General features: G+C 40.3%; 2 protein-coding genes across 2 annotated transcripts; both read right to left on the bottom strand.

Annotated features, from left to right (window-relative positions):
* Window positions 1–7,463: 7,463 nt before the first annotated feature.
* Window positions 7,464–8,635, bottom strand: LOC100717496 (speckle-type POZ protein-like). Its single transcript, XM_063233660.1, is given in 1 exon segment — window positions 7,464–8,635. A coding segment is annotated over 1 exon segment (1,125 nt). The 5' UTR covers window positions 8,589–8,635.
* Window positions 8,636–16,243: 7,608 nt separating this feature from the next.
* LOC100736021 (speckle-type POZ protein-like) lies at window positions 16,244–17,367 on the bottom strand. Its single transcript, XM_063233659.1, is given in 2 exon segments — window positions 16,244–16,527; window positions 16,530–17,367. Coding segments are annotated over 2 exon segments (1,122 nt in total).
* Between the last annotated feature and the right edge of the window lie 864 nt (window positions 17,368–18,231).

Here is an 18,231-nt window from a genome sequence, read left to right as displayed (position 1 = left end):
GATTTCCTAGTATATAAGTCAACTCTGAAATGTTTCTTGATCACTCAAAGAAATAGCTCACCAAAAGGCACAGACCTGAAAATATGAAGCCTTTTTGAGTCCCGTCTGAGTTCCTTTCAGGAGGCTAATTCATCTGGGCTGGAAGCAAGGATATGAATTCCAAGTTTCAAGCAGGGAACCACCTCATCATGGAAACAGAAAGGATTCTTCCTGCTTGGTGTCCCTTTTATAACTCTTAGGACAGGATCCACCCTATGGTGGTTCTTCCCACCCTATTCTAATCCAATTGCCCTAGGTGTGTCTCACTCAAAATGTGAGAGCCAGTCAATTTTCATCCTACCTGTCTTTTCTATATGTTTATGAAAACAGTCTGTTTTACTAGCCCAGAATTTCTTTTGTCTCATTCATATGGGGGAGTTCTCTGGTCTATCGTCTTCCTGCCATTTCCAGAAGATGAGAGGCTAGGGTGGAGGATAGTAACTCCAGCATGCCACTGTTCTCAGTAGGCCCTCTGTGTTTATTCCTTTCTGGTGGTAAGGAGCAAAGCAGGACAGAGAGGTCAATAAGGCAACTTTTCCCTTAGGATCACATGTGGGTGAAAGCCATTTGCAGGGAAGTAATGTGAAGGGAGCAGATTCAAGGCTCCATGAGAAATAGGTGTGCTGGGAGTGAAGAGGTGGTTCTTCTGGGTAATCTGATACAGTGTCAGGAGCAAGGCCCATGGATTTGGGACAGGTACAAACTGTGAATATTGGCAGAATGTCTCTAAACCTAAAGTCTAGTGTGGGACAACTGTAAATGCTACTTGCTCAGAACTCTTAGATCTCCTACTAACCTAGATCACTCCTTGGACCCAATGTTTGGAAATAGTAATATTACTGAGTTCCACTGGCATATCCTGGGACATGGGTCATGCTGGGAATGCCAGGAGTCCAGGCAAAGCCTCTCCCCACCATGAGCAGCTGTCAGTCTGCCAGCCTGCAGGCTGAGAAACAAACATCACATCTTCTCCCCCTCTCCCATTAGCAAGTCGGAGGAAGTAATCTGCATGTCCCTTGAGAGGTTGACCCTAGGCAGTGTAGTAAGGAGGGGATTTCCTTCTATCATCTCTTTGAAGCCCAATACTTTTATCCATGCTTTGGTTTGTTCTATATAATACGTTTTTTTTTTAAGCTGGTTGTGTTTAACTGAGTTTCCACATACATGAAAGTATGCACAGGTATTGTGAAGCAAACCAGAGATTCTAGCACAGCCATTGGTGACTTCCTTTTTTTCTGATTTTAAAGACCTAAAACTCCTTTATCAGACTGTTTGGATTAATTTTATACTAGGTTGCTCAGTATGAATTCTCTGTATGGCAAGACATGGACAACTATTTGGAAGAAAACAAAAGACAACATGATAGGTAGGGAAGAACTCAGATTATCTAGTTTTGAAATTTATATCTCTTACATTGAGTTCTTATGTCCAATTTTGCTCTGTTTTGTTGTGTTTAATTTTATCTCCTTTGACACAAAATAACAATGCTGATTTGCTGGGTGTGGGCGAACACATCATTAATCCCAGCACTCGCAAAGCTGAGGCAGGAATATCATTGCAGTTTCAAGGACATGTGGGATTAAATACTAACTTGAATTAAAAACCAAAAGAATGAAAGGACAGAGGGAATGAGGGATGGAAGGAAGCAAGGAAGGAAAGAAGGAAGCAAGAAAGGAAGGAAGGAAGGAAGGAAGGAAGGAAGGAAGGAAGGAAGGAAGACAGGAAGAAGGGCTACCACTTCAGGGATAGATATCACTGGCTCTCTTCCAAAGCTTCTCTTTTTTCTGTTTTACATACTCAGAGTGTGCTCCAGTTTTCCACCAGACTCAGAAGTGTTACATACCCTCATGTACTTGTGGACCTTATTGGGAGGATCACAACAGTCCTCATCCCTAACAGATATTTTTTTGGCTTTTTCATTTTTATTGTTACCAGGGTAGAACTCAGGACTACTGCTTGCCAGGAAGTTGCTTATGCTACTGAGAGAAACCCCCAGCCCATCCCTAACAGATTTTAATACTCTATTTTTATTTGATTGTCTGCAAACTTGTCTATTACACATGGGCAGGTAGAATTCTTTTAATCACTGCTAACTGGAGAAATAATTGCCTCAATGATTGGTAGATTAAATTCCTCTTCTGTACCAGGAAAGCTTTCTGCCATGATGTCTACAAAGTGCTTTTAATGTCATTTGTTGTCTCTCCTTGTCACTAAGTGCCAGCCTGTACTCAGTATCTGAAGTCCTTTCCTCAAACTGGCCTAAAGTGCTCTGAAGTTTTAAAATGGATTTTTTTCTCTTGCATATCGGCTTGAATCTATTTAATGGGTTCATTTATTTCTTAGGTTGTGCTTCAACAGTTCTTGTAAACTCGCCTGTTTTTTGGCTGTGTCTGAACTAACATCACTAAGAATGTTGTGTATTTTGGTAATCTCTGTAGTTAGTTGTGGTTACTTGAGAGATTACTTCTGATTTAATATATTCCACAGCCTCATTCAATTGCCTTGTTGCCACATTGAAGTAACCTAGCATTGGATTTTCAAATTTTCCAACCTCATTTCCCCCCAGGTTTGCTTTGGTGGCCTGGGTGCCAGAGGATTAGTCTGATTTGTGTGTTCTCATGTCTTTTCTCTTTCAATTGAATTCCTGGAGTGATACTTGCTAGTTTCCTAACAGTATGAACTGAATTCCTGAACATAAAACAGAATGCAAACAATCATAAACAATATATGAATTCATGATATGTCCAATCTGTCCTCAAGGGTTAAGATTCAAAATATATTTTGGAGCAAGAAGAGTACCATGAACAATGGCCAAAGGGAAAGAGATTACAAACAAAGGAGATGGTAGATGGATCCCATCTACTGGGGGAAACTAATGCAGAAGACTAAATGAGATTTGAAAGAGAAAAATTGAAATCCAAACAAAAGCATAACCACAAGGAAGTAAGGAATCACAGTCACCCTCAGAAATTAAGAACAAAATAAAGGAGAAATCAAAAGCAGAAGAATAAAACAAGAAAATACCAAACCAAAAAGAAAAATGAATAAAAAAAATCATTCTCTTCCAGGATTCTCTCTGGATTCATTATTAGATACCCTATGGATAGAGTGTTCTGAGTTCTGCCATTCTTTCCCTTCAAACCAGGCATGGCATTTTGATGGAGTAGTAGACAGCATTAGCCAGCCTGCCTCAAGACGAGACTCATTGGAATAAACTCATTCCAATCAATTTCCATGTGTCTGCACCCAACTAGGGTCTTCTAAAGGAAGCCAGCAGCTGTTCTGGTTAAGGTTCATCTGACTTCACTTCAACATGGCTCCCGCCAAACATTCCCTCGCGCTGAATGACAAAATCCTTCTCCATTCTGTGTCAGACAGTAAAGACCTCGTTGTCTGCTGCTTACCTACACTGCTGAGTCTCTCAGCATTGTCCACTGGAATCACTAGCTGCCACTGTTACCATGAACAAGAGTCCCCAGGTCCAAACATCTCCCCTCACTAGTGTTGATGATTTCCTGATTCTGCAATAACTAGCATAACCAAAATAGGTTCAATGCCCATATCAGTACAATACCCAACAATCATCATTGCTGTGCTCTCTTAGTTAATTTTAGGTTCTGAGTTTTATACAAGATATGTGCACTAGTTGTAATTCAGTTGTGTAGATTTTGATATTTCTACATTAAGAAGATACTTTCTTGTACAAAATGACAAGAAAAATAGAAATCATGGGTAATTTGCAATTAATTTTCTTCTCTATAGCTTCTTTTATAGATATCAGCATAACACTCACTATCAGAGATAAACACACACACACAGACACACACACACACACACACACAGCACACACAAAGTGTATTAAAACTAACGAAATGGAAGCTCTTGAAGTGCCTTTTAAATAGGGTAAAATTTTTCCAAAATTAACCCTTCTTAGAATATTGTATAAGTTTCTTCCTTGGATACACTGTGGAATTCCATTTGCATGGAAAATGTCATCAGCCTTGTAGGAACATTTTGTACATTTTTTCACTAATTCTCTTTGTGTAGCAATGCCTTTTAAACCAGGCTGATGAAAGGTGGGAAAATGCTGCTTTTGTTTCTAATCCAGCCCTAGAGCTGTGTTAGAACTGAATGGGCAAAAATTTTTCCACATTCTTGTGTACACATACAAGAGTATTGCCTGGCATATACCTTGTGATACGTAGTAAGTTGCTGTTTATTGAGATTGCAAGATGACAGCATCAAGAGTAGGATGAATTACAAGTGCAAAATGGAAAGTAAAGAGGAATAGAATCTTTAAAGATTCAGGGTTACAGTACCTAAGAATTTAGACCGAGATGTCTTCCACAGAGGTGTGATAAGGCTAATCCATGTGCCTGCTTTCAAGGTCAGGTACATTTGGCTCCTGTTGCTTCCCATTTTGGTTAGAAAACTCTAAATCTGTTCCATGTTTTCCTAGGGTTGTTGATTTTCTGAGTGAGAGATCACTACATGCTAACTATACACATAAATAATCAGTCATATTGTGATTAGACTTGAATGTAGGAAACGAAATGGTTCATGCAAGTTTACTATTTGTCACTAGTCTCCTACCACTTTCATCATCCGGGACTCCTGGATAGATACTTTATTTATTAGTGTGTTGTTTGCACATAAGAGTTGGAAGTGTCACAAGATGCCTTCACTAGTAGCTCGAGAATGTGTGACACAAAACTTTGGATGATACAGGTAAATTGGTGCCTCCGGGGACTTTGGCAGGCCTTTCAGTGCTTGCCAAATGCAGTTGGTGATTTCCTTGCTTCAGAATGCCTGTACAGTTATGGCAAATTCTTGTTCATCTTCTGTCATATATTTTTCTTAGAATTAAGCAGTCAAACAAGTGGTTTCTTCAAAAAAGTCTTCTGCTAGTAATGTTGGATTAGCATTAACCCCCATCGAATCCCAACATCACAGAGGGATGATTGTTTTCTGGAAATGGGAGCACATCAGCCTTCAAGAGTTCACCACTGTGACACCAACTGGGGGAATGAACACGCATTCTCAGTCCTAACTCCTAACGCTTAACAGCTGGCATGTCATTCTCACAAGAGTGTTAATATAGCGCCATATCTCACTGGTTGCCCTTCAGCCACTTAAGCTGCAGTTCTTGCCTGGTTCCTCTGTAGAATTGCAAGGAAAACATTCTTTTGGTCAATTTGTACATTCAATATAACTTCTGTTTCTATGAAGCACTTGACAATAAGTCACTGTAACACATATTTGTACTCAGAGAAGCAGAGAAGACCTGTGCTTGCCCTGAAAAATCTTCTGCCCTAATCCACTTTGCTCCATTCATTTCACTATGAGGAAATTACACTTTGTAAGTTATTTTCAATGTTTTTTGCTGTTCATTTGAGGCAGTGACAGAAACTCATACTTTTTAATTTCCACATTTCATGTAAAAGATAATAATTATTTATATATTTGGAAAGAAAAAAATTAACATTTGAATGTTCTCGCTTGTAGGATGAACAGCGATTCCCAAGCAACTGGGATGACTCCTACATAATCAGTAAGTCAGGTATGGACAGCTGAGGAATCTATGTTCTGAAAGTTTTCACGTAAAAATTAATAAAAAATTTCCTTTTTCCTCCTTTAAAGCTTTCCCTGTTTTATTCTCTTTAATGAGGAGGAGAGAATGGACGTGAAATAAAGCTTGAGGGTGATAATACCAAAACACATATTCCCACAACATCTCAAGAACCATCGTTCTTTTCAAGAAATATGCACACAGAGTGAATTATTTTGTCTCATTTTCAACAATCTCAGCCTGCTTGAGGTGAGAAAGGGACACTTCTAGGAGCAAGGACACAAGAATAGGACATATGTATGCCAAATATCTGCAAAAGTCAGGCAGTAAACTGAGCCAAAGAAGCACTTACCTGGCAATAACCAGGTTGTGAGTTGTGAGTTCAAGCCATGATAAAGACTGAGAGAGATAGAGATAGAAAGACAGACAGACAGACAGACAGACAGATAGACAGATAGACAGATAGACAGACATATATATATATATATATATATATATATATATATATATAGAGAGAGAGAGAGAGAGAGAGAGAGAGAGAGACAGAACTCTTAGTGATTTTACTGCATAATTGTTATACAGGTTGTTATCCAATATTGACATTCATGAAGATTTACACAACCAGCACATAAAGGGTTACCAGCTGTAAGCCCTGATTAAACAAATGTTTTGAAATCTGTACCTGTTCAAGACAAGGGGATCCATTTCTTTAGATATTTTTAAAAGCTCTGAGCCATTACAGATTCTAGGTGATTCCAGAGTAACACCACTAATGATTTTTACAAAGCCCAAACTTTGAGATGAAACCCACTACCTTTTCATTTTTAATTTTACTTCTATTCTTCATAATACCATAGAAACATGTATTCTATTCTTATGGATATTAAATGTTCACAGTGAGAAAGTTCTTTTTGAGATTTATAGTGTGAATTTGCCAACAGCCATTTCTCAGTGCAGTTGTAAGTAATAAATTTTGCTTCCTCAACATGAATTCCTCTGAAATACATAAAACACTTCTACTTTTAATTCTCTTTTATGCCATTTTCATAAATCTGAGCATTTTCCTCTCTTTTTTTCTCCAGGACCATGATTGCACTGCTCTCTCAGAGGCCTAGATTTTGCGGGAATGTGCTGTAGTGCTTGTGCTGCCTGTCTGTGTCACTGGGACAGGACAACATGAGCAAAGACTTGCATTGTGTGATTGTCCTTGGCTTCAGCAGCCTGAGTTCTGGGTCATTTATTTCTCCCATCTACTATGTTAATTAGTGACACTTTACATCCACTGTGTTCATCCTGTGGATGGGCCTGAAATCATCAGCACACTCTGAAATATTTCTTAGCTTCTGAATCTAACATACAGAAAAAGGATGAGGAGCCAAACAACCGTATAATATAAGATACAGGTTTATTTATAGAGAAAAGTGAGGGACAGTAAAAAGCCCTTGTTACAAGTGGGGTGCCCAGGGCTGCATGATGGTGTAGAAAGGCAGGAAGGAGTCTTGCATTTACAGAGTGAAGTTCATGATCCCTGCCTCTAAGGGTAGCCCCACCCCAGGTCTGTCTGCAACATTGACAGGAGTTTTGGTTTCAGTTTGTCATCGACATTGTAAAAACCCACTTTGCACAATATTATAAAACACAGATTTGAAAATGCGTGATACACGACTTCTAAATTCTCAAGATCCCATTTCCTTTTTCTGACCTTAAGACGGTGGTCCCTTCTCTCCCCTAGAGAGGCACAATTTAATATTTCCACATGGAAGAGTGAAATTTCCACGGATTGCCTTAGCATATTATGGTTCAGTGGCAGCAAATGTGGCCAGGGTTTTGGGAACATAAATGGAGATGTGGGGTCTTAGGACAGTCTCAGACGCTTGCATGGGGGTACCATGAATGCACACTGCATGGAAACCAGAGAGTGATAGGCTTCGGCCACCAAGTGAGGGTGGGACACCACCATGGCCTTCCACTCAGAGGTCTCCAGGATGTCAGAAACATGAAAATTGATGAAATCCAGTGTCTGGGTTTTCAACTGAGGTGCACTGTGGAGGTCAGCCAAGATAAGGATTTCCACGGCATTCTCCACAGAGAGGTTGCTGCAGAGGTGGTTCTCACACATGAGCTTCAGGCGCTCCAGACCAAACCTGGTTGCAGCCTCCAGCAGTTCAGTTGCCATGATCCCTAGGTTTGGTGCCTTTCCAGTGTACATAAAGTATATCATTTCCTTAAAAACTTCAGGATCCATGTCACTGATTTCAACACGATTCTTTTTGCTCCTTTGCTTTTCAAGTTCCAACAATGCCATGAAAACTGGAGAGCGAGCTGCTAAGATGGCTTTGTGAGCCTGGAATTCCTGGCCAGCCACACACAAGCAACAGTCTGTGAGCTGGGATCGCTCCCACAGTCCTCCTAGATCCTCTGCCAAGCAGTCCTCAGGAACCTTAACCAGCTTCATAATATTCTGGCTGGAATTATTGGTGGGATCTTGTGCTACTTTCACTTCACAGAAGAAGGAAAGCTTGTCATTGGAGAGAAGCCCATTGTTTGGATCCAAAAGAAACTCTCTAAGGATCAAATGTTTGAATCCCCAGTCCTTTCCTCGCACAAATGTATAAGCTTGTGGACTTGAGAGCACCTTGGTTTTCTCTCCTTTGGCATTCAGAATGGAAAAGGTGAATTTTGCACGAGCTACCCTCCTTGGACAGCAGATCATTCCCAGGTATAGGGACACATAATCTTTGCTTTGTTCATCAAGACCATTTGGGTAGAGTCGTAAGCACCATTTCACTTGATCATTTCCTTCAGGTGAAAAGCTTGAACTTTGAATTCAGTCATCTATTTCCTTTAGGCAAAATCTAATGTTATCAATGGTCCACAAAAAGGACACATTCACTACTTTGATGTCTGTGGTGTACCTGCTGTCCACTGCTGGCCCCTGTGACATTTCTGCTGGGCCTGCGGTACTGGAAACCCTTAACATCAGCAGAGTGAAAGTGCAGCAAGCTTGTCAAGTCACAGGAATCCAATTTCTTCTTCACCAGATGGCACAAATTTCACTGCAGTCAGCACTTCCAAGCCAGGCAGGGCAGTATGGCAATCACAAGTAGAGAGCCTAATGTATAGATTAAAAGAAATACGTATTTAGAAATAAGCTGACTGAGATTTCCTAGTATATAAGTCAACTCTGAAATGTTTCTTGATCACTCAAAGAAATAGCTCACCAAAAGGCACAGACCTGAAAATATGAAGCCTTTTTGAGTCCCGTCTGAGTTCCTTTCAGGAGGCTAATTCATCTGGGCTGGAAGCAAGGATATGAATTCCAAGTTTCAAGCAGGGAACCACCTCATCATGGAAACAGAAAGGATTCTTCCTGCTTGGTGTCCCTTTTATAACTCTTAGGACAGGATCCACCCTATGGTGGTTCTTCCCACCCTATTCTAATCCAATTGCCCTAGGTGTGTCTCACTCAAAATGTGAGAGCCAGTCAATTTTCATCCTACCTGTCTTTTCTATATGTTTATGAAAACAGTCTGTTTTACTAGCCCAGAATTTCTTTTGTCTCATTCATATGGGGGAGTTCTCTGGTCTATCGTCTTCCTGCCATTTCCAGAAGATGAGAGGCTAGGGTGGAGGATAGTAACTCCAGCATGCCACTGTTCTCAGTAGGCCCTCTGTGTTTATTCCTTTCTGGTGGTAAGGAGCAAAGCAGGACAGAGAGGTCAATAAGGCAACTTTTCCCTTGGGATCACATGTGGGTGAAAGCCATTTGCAGGGAAGTAATGTGAAGGGAGCAGATTCAAGGCTCCATGAGAAATAGGTGTGCTGGGAGTGAAGAGGTGGTTCTTCTGGGTAATCTGATACAGTGTCAGGAGCAAGGGCCATGGATTTGGGACAGGTACAAACTGTGAATATTGGCAGAATGTCTCTAAACCTAAAGTCTAGTGTGGGACAACTGTAAATGCTACTTGCTCAGAACTCTTAGATCTCCTACTAACCTAGATCACTCCTTGGACCCAATGTTTGGAAATAGTAATATTACTGAGTTCCACTGGCATATCCTGGGACATGGGTCATGCTGGGAATGCCAGGAGTCCAGGCAAAGCCTCTCCCCACCATGAGCAGCTGTCAGTCTGCCAGCCTGCAGGCTGAGAAACAAACATCACATCTTCTCCCCCTCTCCCATTAGCAAGTCGGAGGAAGTAATCTGCATGTCCCTTGAGAGGTTGACCCTAGGCAGTGTAGTAAGGAGGGGATTTCCTTCTATCATCTCTTTGAAGACCAATACTTTTATCCATGCTTTGGTTTGTTCTATATAATACGTTTTTTTTTTTAAGCTGGTTGTGTTTAACTGAGTTTCCACATACATGAAAGTATGCACAGGTATTGTGAAGCAAACCAGAGATTCTAGCACAGCCATTGGTGACTTCCTTTTTGTCTGATTTTAAAGACCTAAAACTCCTTTATCAGACTGTTTGGATTAATTTTATACTAGGTTGCTCAGTATGAATTCTCTGTATGGCAAGACATGGACAACTATTTGGAAGAAAACAAAAGACAACATGATAGGTAGGGAAGAACTCAGATTATCTAGTTTTGAAATTTATATCTCTTACATTGAGTTCTTATGTCCAATTTTGCTCTGTTTTGTTGTGTTTAATTTTATCTCCTTTGACACAAAATAACAATGCTGATTTGCTGGGTGTGGGCGAACACATCATTAATCCCAGCACTCGCAAAGCTGAGGCAGGAATATCATTGCAGTTTCAAGGACATGTGGGATTAAATACTAACTGGAATTAAAAACCAAAAGAATGAAAGGACAGAGGGAATGAGGGATGGAAGGAAGCAAGGAAGGAAAGAAGGAAGCAAGAAAGGAAGGAAGGAAGGAAGGAAGGAAGGAAGGAAGGAAGGAAGGAAGGAAGGAAGACAGGAAGAAGGGCTACCACTTCAGGGATAGATATCACTGGCTCTCTTCCAAAGCTTCTCTTTTTTCTGTTTTACATACTCAGAGTGTGCTCCAGTTTTCCACCAGACTCAGAAGTGTTACATACCCTCATGTACTTGTGGACCTTATTGGGAGGATCACAACAGTCCTCATCCCTAACAGATATTTTTTTGGCTTTTTCATTTTTATTGTTACCAGGGTAGAACTCAGGACTACTGCTTGCCAGGAAGTTGCTTATGCTACTGAGAGAAACCCCCAGCCCATCCCTAACAGATTTTAATACTCTATTTTTATTTGATTGTCTGCAAACTTGTCTATTACACATGGGCAGGTAGAATTCTTTTAATCACTGCTAACTGGAGAAATAATTGCCTCAATGATTGGTAGATTAAATTCCTCTTCTGTACCAGGAAAGCTTTCTGCCATGATGTCTACAAAGTGCTTTTAATGTCATTTGTTGTCTCTCCTTGTCACTAAGTGCCAGCCTGTACTCAGTATCTGAAGTCCTTTCCTCAAACTGGCCTAAAGTGCTCTGAAGTTTTAAAATGGATTTTTTTCTCTTGCATATCGGCTTGAATCTATTTAATGGGTTCATTTATTTCTTAGGTTGTGCTTCAACAGTTCTTGTAAACTCGCCTGTTTTTTGGCTGTGTCTGAACTAACATCACTAAGAATGTTGTGTATTTTGGTAATCTCTGTAGTTAGTTGTGGTTACTTGAGAGATTACTTCTGATTTAATATATTCCACAGCCTCATTCAATTGCCTTGTTGCCACATTGAAGTAACCTGGCATTGGATTTTCAAATTTTCCAACCTCATTTCCCCCCAGGTTTGCTTTGGTGGCCTGGGTGCCAGAGGATTAGTCTGATTTGTGTGTTCTCATGTCTTTTCTGTTTCAATTGAATTCCTGGAGTGATACTTGCTAGTTTCCTAACAGTATGAACTGAATTCCTGAACATAAAACAGAATGCAAACAATCATAAACAATATATGAATTCATGATATGTCCAATCTGTCCTCAAGGGTTAAGATTCAAAATATATTTTGGAGCAAGAAGAGTACCATGAACAATGGCCAAAGGGAAAGAGATTACAAACAAAGGAGATGGTAGATGGATCCCATCTACTGGGGGAAACTAATGCAGAAGACTAAATGAGATTTGAAAGAGAAAAATTGAAATCCAAACAAAAGCATAACCCCAAGGAAGTAAGGAATCACAGTCACCCTCAGAAATTAAGAACAAAATAAAGGAGAAATCAAAAGCAGAAGAATAAAACAAGAAAATACCAAACCAAAAAGAAAAATGAATAAAAAAAATCATTCTCTTCCAGGATTCTCTCTGGATTCATTATTAGATACCCTATGGATAGAGTGTTCTGAGTTCTGCCATTCTTTCCCTTCAAACCAGGCATGGCATTTTGATGGAGTAGTAGACAGCATTAGCCAGCCTGCCTCAAGACGAGACTCATTGGAATAAACTCATTCCAATCAATTTCCATGTGTCTGCACCCAACTAGGGTCTTCTAAAGGAAGCCAGCAGCTGTTCTGGTTAAGGTTCATCTGACTTCACTTCAACATGGCTCCCGCCAAACATTCCCTCGCGCTGAATGACAAAATCCTTCTCCATTCTGTGCCAGACAGTAAAGACCTCGTTGTCTGCTGCTTACCTACACTGCTGAGTCTCTCAGCATTGTCCACTGGCCTCACTAGCTGCCACTGTTACCATGAACAAGAGTCCCCAGGTCCAAACATCTCCCCTCACTAGTGTTGATGATTTCCTGATTCTGCAATAACTAGCATAACCAAAATAGGTTCAATGCCCATATCAGTACAATACCCAACAATCATCATTGCTGTGCTCTCTTAGTTAATTTTAGGTTCTGAGTTTTATACAAGATATGTGCACTAGTTGTAATTCAGTTGTGTAGATTTTGATATTTCTACATTAAGAAGATACTTTCTTGTACAAAATGACAAGAAAAATAGAAATCATGGGTAATTTGCAATTAATTTTCTTCTCTATAGCTTCTTTTATAGATATCAGCATAACACTCACTATCAGAGATAAACACACACACACAGACACACACACACACACACACACAGCACACACAAAGTGTATTAAAACTAACGAAATGGAAGCTCTTGAAGTGCCTTTTAAATAGGGTAAAATTTTTCCAAAATTAACCCTTCTTAGAATATTGTATAAGTTTCTTCCTTGGATACACTGTGGAATTCCATTTGCATGGAAAATGTCATCAGCCTTGTAGGAACATTTTGTACATTTTTTCACTAATTCTCTTTGTGTAGCAATGCCTTTTAAACCAGGCTGATGAAAGGTGGGAAAATGCTGCTTTTGTTTCTAATCCAGCCCTAGAGCTGTGTTAGAACTGAATGGGCAAAAATTTTTCCACATTCTTGTGTACACATACAAGAGTATTGCCTGGCATATACCTTGTGATACGTAGTAAGTTGCTGTTTATTGAGATTGCAAGATGACAGCATCAAGAGTAGGATGAATTACAAGTGCAAAATGGAAAGTAAAGAGGAATAGAATCTTTAAAGATTCAGGGTTACAGTACCTAAGAATTTAGACCGAGATGTCTTCCACAGAGGTGTGATAAGGCTAATCCATGTGCCTGCTTTCAAGGTCAGGTACATTTGGCTCCTGTTGCTTCCCATTTTGGTTAGAAAACTCTAAATCTGTTCCATGTTTTCCTAGGGTTGTTGATTTTCTGAGTGAGAGATCACTACATGCTAACTATACACATAAATAATCAGTCATATTGTGATTAGACTTGAATGAAGGAAACGAAATGGTTCATGCAAGTTTACTATTTGTCACTAGTCTCCTACCACTTTCATCATCCGGGACTCCTGGATAGATACTTTATTTATTAGTGTGTTGTTTGCACATAAGAGTTGGAAGTGTCACAAGATGCCTTCACTAGTAGCTCGAGAATGTGTGACACACAACTTTGGATGATACACGTCAATTGTTGCCTCCGGGAACTTTGGCAGGCCTTTCAGTGCTTGCCAAATGCAGTTGGTGATTTCCTTGCTTCAGAATGCCTGTACAGTTATGGCAAATTCTTGTTCATCTTCTGTCATATATTTTTCTTAGAATTAAGCAGTCAAACAAGTGGTTTCTTCAAAAAAGTCTCCTGCTAGTAATGTTGGATTAGCATTAACCCCCATCGAATCCCAACATCACAGAGGGATGATTGTTTTCTGGAAATGGGAGCACATCAGCCTTCAAGAGTTCACCACTGTGACACCAACTGGGGGAATGAACACGCATTCTCAGTCCTAACTCCTAATGCTTAACAGCTGGCATGTCATTCTCACAAGAGTGTTAATATAGCGCCATATCTCACTGGTTGCCCTTCAGCCATTTAAGCTGCAATTCTTGCCTGGTTCCTCTGTAGAATTGCAAGGAAAACATTCTTTTGGTCAATTTGTACATTCAATATAACTTCTGTTTCTATGAAGCACTTGACAATAAGTCACTGTAACACATATTTGTACTCAGAGAAGCAGAGAAGACCTGTGCTTACCCTGAAAAATCTTCTGCCCTAATCCACTTTGCTCCATTCATTTCACTATGAGGAAATTACACTTTGTAAGTTATTTTCAATGTTTTTTGCTGTTCATTTGAGGCAGTGACAGAAACTCATACTTTTTAATTTCCACATTTCATGTAAAAGATAATAATTATTTATATATTTGGAAAGAAAAAAAATTAACATTTGAATGTTCTCCCTTGTAGGATGAACAGCGATTCCCAAGCAACTGGGATGACTCCTACATAATCAGTAAGTCAGGTATGGACAGCTGAGGAATCTATGTTCTGAAAGTTTTCACGTAAAAATTAATAAAAAATTTCCTTTTTCCTCCTTTAAAGCTTTTCCTGTTTTATTCTCTTTAATGAGGAGGAGAGAATGGACGTGAAATAAAGCTTGAGGGTGATAATACCAAAACACATATTCCCACAACATCTCAAGAACCATCGTTCTTTTCAAGAAATATGCACACAGAGTGAATTATTTTGTCTCATTTTCAACAATCTCAGCCTGCTTGAGGTGAGAAAGGGACACTTCTAGGAGCAAGGACACAAGAATAGGACATATGTATGCCAAATATCTGCAAAAGTCAGGCAGTAAACTGAGCCAAAGAAGCACTTACCTGGCAATAACCAGGTTGTGAGTTGTGAGTTCAAGCCATGATAAAGACTGAGAGAGATAGAGATAGAAAGACAGACAGACAGACAGATAGATAGATAGACAGATATATATATATATATATATATATATATATATATATATATATACAGAGAGAGAGAGAGAGAGAGAGAGAGAGAGAGAGAGAGAGAGAGAGAGAGACAGAACTCTTAGTGATTTTACTGCATGATTGTTATACAGGTTGTTATCCAATATTGACATTCATGAAGATTTACACAACCAGCACATAAAGGGTTACCAGCTGTAAGCCCTGATTAAACGTTTTGAAATCTGTACCTGTTCAAGACAAGGGGATCCATTTCTTTAGATATTTTTAAAGCTCTGAGCCATTACAGATTCTAGGTGATTCCAGAGTAACACCACTAATGATTTTTACAAAAGCCCAAACTTTGAGATGAAACCCACTACCTTTTCATTTTTAATTTTACTTCTATTCTTCATAATACCATAGAAACATGTATTCTATTCTTATGGATATTAAATGTTCACAGTGAGAAAGTTCTTTTTGAGATTTATAGTGTGAATTTGCCAACAGCCATTTCTCAGTGCAGTTGTAAGTAATAAATTTTGCTTCCTCAACATGAATTCCTCTGAAATACATAAAACACTTCTACTTTTAATTCTCTTTTATGCCATTTTCGTAAATCTGAGCATTTTCCTCTCTTTTTTTCTCCAGGACCATGATTGCACTACTCTCTCAGAGGCCTAGATTTTGCGGGAATGTGCTGTAGTGCTTGTGCTGCCTGTCTGTGTCACTGGGACAGGACAACATGAGCAAAGACTTGCATTGTGTGATTGTCCTTGGCTTCAGCAGCCTGAGTTCTGGGTCATTTATTTCTCCCATCTACTATGTTAATTAGTGACACTGTACATCCACTGTGTTCATCCTGTGGATGGGCCTGAAATCATCAGCACACTCTGAAATTTTTCTTAGCTTCTGAATCTAACATAAAGAAAAAGGATGAGGAGCCAAACAACCGTATAATATAAGATACAGGTTTATTTATACAGAAAAGTGAGGGACAGTAAAAAGCCCTTGTTACAAGTGGGGTGCCCAGGGCTGCATGATGGTGCAGAAACGCAGGAAGGAGTCTTGCATTTACAGAGTGAAGTTCATGATCCCTGCCTCTAAAGGTAGCCCCACCCCAGGTCTGTCTGCAACATTGACAGGAGTTTTGGTTTCAGTTTGGCATCTACATTGTAAAAACCCACTTTGCACAATATTATAAAACACAGATTTGAAAATGCATGATACACGACTTCTAAATTCTCAAGATCCCATTTCCTTTTTCTGACCTTAAGACGGTGGTCCCTTCTCTCCCCTAGAGTGGCACAATTTAATATTTCCACATAGAAGAGTGAAATTTCCACGGATTGCCTTAGCATATTATAGTTCAGTGGCAGCAAATGTGGCCAGGGTTTTGGGAACATAAATGGAGATGTGGGGTCTTAGGACAGTCTGAGACACTTGCATGGGGGTACCATGAATGCACACTGCATGGAAACCAGAGAGTGATAGGCTTCGGCCACCAAGTGAGGGTGGGACACCACCATGGCCTTCCACTCAGAGGTCTCCAGGATGTCAGAAACATGAAAATTGATGAAATCCAGTGTCCGGGTTTTCAACTGAGGTGCACTGTGGAGGTCAGCCAAGATGAGGATTTCCACGGCATTCTCCACAGAGAGGTTGCTGCAGAGGTGGTTCTCACACATGAGCTTCAGGCGCTCCAGACAAACCTGGTTGCAGCCTCCACCAGTTCAGTTGCCATGATCCCTAGGTTTGGTGCCTTTCCAGTGTACATAAAGTATATCATTTCCTTAAAAACTTCAGGATCCATGTCACTGATTTCAACATGATTCTTTTTGCTCCTTTGTTTTTCAAGTTCAAACAATGCCATGAAAACTGGAGAGCGAGCTGCTAAGATGGCTTTGTGAGCCTGGAATTCCTGGCCAGCCACACACAAGCAACAGTCTGTGAGCTGGGATCGCTCCCACAGTCCTCCTAGATCCTCTGCCAAGCAGCCCTCAGGAACCTTATCCAGCTTCATAATATTCTGGCTGGAATTATTGGTGGGATCTTGTGCTACTTTCACTTCACAGAAGAAGGAAAGCTTGTCATTGGAGAGAAGTCCATTGTTTGGATCCAAAAGAAACTCTCTAATGATGAAATGTTTGAATCCCCAGTCCTTTCCTCGCACAAATGTATAAGCTTGTGGACTTGAGAGCACCTTGGTTTTCTCTCCTTTGGCATTCAGAATGGAAAAGGTGAATTTTGCACGAGCTACCCTCCTTGGACAGCAGATCATTCCCAGGTATAGGGACACATAATCTTTGCTTTGTTCATCAAGACCATTTGGGTAGAGTCGTAAGCACCATTTCACTTGATCATTTCCTTCAGGTGAAAAGCTTGAACTTTGAATGCAGTCATCTATTTCCTTCAGGCAAAATCTAATGTTATCAATGGTCCACAAAAAGGACACATTCACTACTTTGATGTCTGTGGTGTACCTGCTGTCCACTGCTGGCCCCTGTGACATTTCTGCTGGGCCTGCGGTACTGGAAACCCTTAACATCAGCAGAGTGAAAGTGCAGCAAGCTTGTCAAGTCACAGGAATCAAATTTCTTCTTCACCAGATGGCACAAATTTCACTGCAGTCAGCAGTTCCAAGCCAGGCAGGGCAGTATGGCAATCACAAGTAGAGAGCCTAATGTATAGATTAAAAGAAATACGTATTTAGAAATAAGCTGACTGAGATTTCCTAGTATATAAGTCAACTCTGAAATGTTTCTTGATCACTCAAAGAAATAGCTCACCAAAAGGCACAGACCTGAAAATATGAAGCCTTTTTGAGTCCCGTCTGAGTTCCTTTCAGGAGGCTAATTCATCTGGGCTGGAAGCAAGGATATGAATTCCAAGTTTCAAGCAGGGAACCACCTCATCATGGAAACAGAAAGGATTCTTCCTGCTTGGTGTCCCTTTTATAACTCTTAGGACAGGATCCACCCTATGGTGGTTCTTCCCACCCTATTCTAATCCAATTGCCCTAGGTGTGTCTCACTCAAAATGTGAGAGCCAGTCAATTTTCATCCTACCTGTCTTTTCTATATGTTTATGAAAACAGTCTGTTTTACTAGCCCAGAATTTCTTTTGTCTCATTCATATGGGGGAGTTCTCTGGTCTATCGTCTTCTTGCCATTTCCAGAAGATGAGAGGCTAGGGTGGAGGATAGTAACTCCAGCATGCCACTGTTCTCAGTAGGCCCTCTGTGTTTATTCCTTTCTGGTGGTAAGGAGCAAAGCAGGACAGATCGGTCAATAAGGCAACTTTTCCCTTGGGATCACATGTGGGTGAAAGCCAGTTGCAGGGAAGTAATGTGAAGGGAGCAGATTCAAGGCTCCATGAGAAATAGGTGTGCTGGGAGTGAAGAGGTGGTTCT

This window comes from Cavia porcellus, unplaced genomic scaffold, assembly GCF_034190915.1.
Source record: "Cavia porcellus strain 051 isolate PalLab524CR breed Dunkin Hartley unplaced genomic scaffold, mCavPor4.1 scaffold_23, whole genome shotgun sequence".
In the NCBI taxonomy this organism is placed as follows: domain Eukaryota; kingdom Metazoa; phylum Chordata; class Mammalia; order Rodentia; family Caviidae; genus Cavia; species Cavia porcellus.
This window is presented reverse-complemented; position numbering and strand designations above follow the sequence as displayed.